The following is a 2,719-nucleotide window of genomic DNA, read 5'->3' as shown; positions in this document are numbered from 1 at the left end:
AAACAATTAAGTTAAGCAATTACTGAAACTACTCTCTCTTCTTTGGGCAAGAATGGATCACAAGTGAGACTCTTGATATAAAAATAAAAATGCTTACATGCAAAAAGGCCAAGACTATTTTGAATAAAGAGTATTTTTAAGAAAGAATCATTTACATGATAATATGTGCAGTGATGTCTGATCAATGCAGATTAAGGATTTATAGTCTACTTGTTTCAAAATGCCAAAATGTTTTTAGACATATAACATGTTTTCACAGTTAAATTTAGTTAGTATTCACAGTGAAATGGGGGAGGAAAAAGAACTAGGTGAGAGTAGTGAAGAAAATCACTAAAATGGCATGTTGGTTTTCAAGAGCTATTTTACGTGTCTTAATTATATTTTAGAAGAATAAGAAACTGTATTAATGTGTACTGTAAGAAACTGTAAAACTCTCAATGCCAATCCAGCATGTATTACTTAATTTTTAAAAATAGTTAGCCTGACCCAGTTCAGATTTAATTACTTTGTGAAAAGAAAAGGTAAAGCAAACTTGCAATAATTTATATCAAATAATTATGATTCAACTTTAAAAGTACTTTAAAAATGAATCATTTCTACCTCATTTTTCACCCACAAAATGTATTTTAAAAAACCTAAATGTATAAGCTACAACAAAATCAGGCTTCTTATATTATAAACTATTCTTACAAACTATTCATTTCATTTTCTGGTTCCTGACCAAATCTTGGAATCTTAGCTATAAAGACATACTGCCTTAACTAAATGATGAGTCCTGTCTATTGCTTTCAAATGCACCAACCTTCTCAAAAACACTGGATGGGGTCATCAAACAAAACCTGATGTTCTGAATGATGGTATCGGTATGTCTCCAGCGTCTTCTATCATGCCGCAGCCAAGACTGCACAGCCTCGTACAGCTCTATCTCTGGGAACCTGCTCAGATGATCATTATCCAAATAAGACATGAGCTTCTCGAAGCTCAGATAGGACAAGAAGTCAGGCCTGGACATGAGTGGCACAAAGTTGTCTAGCAGAAAGGCATCCAGCTTCTCCCTGACTCCCTCGATGTTTACACCAAAATCATCTAAGAGTCTCATAATTTCTGCACAATTTTCTAAGCAGATTTTCGCTAAGAGAAAAGAGCAGCAGAACTTCACCACTTCTATAAGTTGCACATACATGGCGGCCTGAAGAATTTCATGAACAGTATTCATACTCAGTTCTATAGTTCCATAGTACATAAATTGAAGGACGTGGCTGAAACCAGTAGCAGTTAGACCTTTCAAATGAATTTTGTCCTGATCTCGTTCCCTCATGTCTGCAGTGAACATAATTCTGAAGTAATCACTCTGGGTGGCCAAGAGTGCTTTATGGGCCTGGAACTGATGATCTTCAATAACCAGAGTGACATCAAGAAGCAATCCCTCCTCATACAGTGCTCTGAACCCAGCAGAGACACTGCTGTCATGGATGGAGGAACAGAATCCTTCCACGTCCCCTGCCATGAATCACCTGGAAAAAAAGTAATCGAAGAAAATAGTGTTAACATTTCCATGCATTCAGAAGACATTACTAACTTAAAGTTTTAACTATTTTTATAATTATCTCGGTTCTACTGCCTAAGTCCTAGATGTACAAATCCTTCAGGAGAAGAAAATCTGAAGGTATGAAGACAAATGTTTCCAGTTTCCCAGAGGAAAATAATTCATTACAGATGTTATCTTTCAAACAGTGGTAAATTGTTAACTTATAAACAATATTTACCTATTCTATCAACTTTACACTGCTTATCAAATAATTTTTCTTTTGTTTTCTTTTTTTTTTTTTTTGAGGGGGTGGTAGCAAAGATTGAACCCAGGGCACTTAACTACTGAACCACATCCCCCAGCCCTTTTCATTTTTTATCTTGAGACAGGATTTCACTAAGTTGCTTAGGGCCTACTTAAGTTGCTGAGGCTGACTTTGAATTTGCAATCCTCCTCTCTCAGCCTCTCCAGCAGCTGGGATTACAGACATGTACCAACATACCTGACTTCATCAAATAAATTTAAACATGTTCCAAAGTGAGTAACACAAAAAGGATTTCATAGCCAAATATCAAATTTGGAGGAAAAAAGATATTATAGCAAAAGAAATTTACCCAAAGAAAATAATCAGATAAATATGTCAAATTTTATGTATGTGTATATATATATATATATATATATATATATACACACACACACACACACACACACACACACACACATAGTCTTTCTAGCCTTATTTATTTATTTACTTATGGGTACTGGGGATTGAACTCAAGGGCACTCAACCACTGTGCCACATTCCCAGCCCTATTTTGTATTTTATTTAGGGACAGGGTCTCACGGAGTTGCTTAGTGTCTCGCTTTTTGCTGAGGCTGGCTTCAAACTCACAATCCTCCTGCCTCAGCCTTCTAAGCCCCTGGGAGCTTCTTTGGATTACAGGTGTGCAACACCTCACCTACCTAGTCTTATTTATAATTAAAAAAAGAGAGAGAGTAGCTGGGTATAGTGGCACATGCCTGCAGTCCCAGCTGAGGCAAGAAGGTCACTGGAACCCATGAGCTAAGGATCTGTCTGGGCAACACAGTGAGACCCTTCAAAAGCAATATTTAAAAAATTCAACAACAGACTATTAAATAAATATGTTGCAGTCCTATAACGGATTACTATAACATTTAATAATAATAGTA

At 36.1% G+C, this 2,719-nt stretch overlaps 1 protein-coding gene across 1 annotated transcript; it reads right to left on the bottom strand.

Moving 5' to 3' along the window:
• Positions 1 to 6: 6 nt before the first annotated feature.
• On the bottom strand, positions 7 to 1,793 carry LOC107134900 (kelch-like protein 15). Its single transcript, XM_015476899.2, has one exon. The coding sequence runs from the start codon at positions 1,505 to 1,507 to the stop codon at positions 758 to 760; it is 750 nt and encodes a 249-aa protein (XP_015332385.1). The 5' UTR covers positions 1,508 to 1,793; the 3' UTR covers positions 7 to 757.
• Between the last annotated feature and the right edge of the window lie 926 nt (positions 1,794 to 2,719).

This window comes from Marmota marmota, unplaced genomic scaffold, assembly GCF_001458135.2.
Source record: "Marmota marmota marmota unplaced genomic scaffold, marMar, whole genome shotgun sequence".
Lineage (NCBI taxonomy): Eukaryota > Metazoa > Chordata > Mammalia > Rodentia > Sciuridae > Marmota > Marmota marmota.
This window is presented reverse-complemented; position numbering and strand designations above follow the sequence as displayed.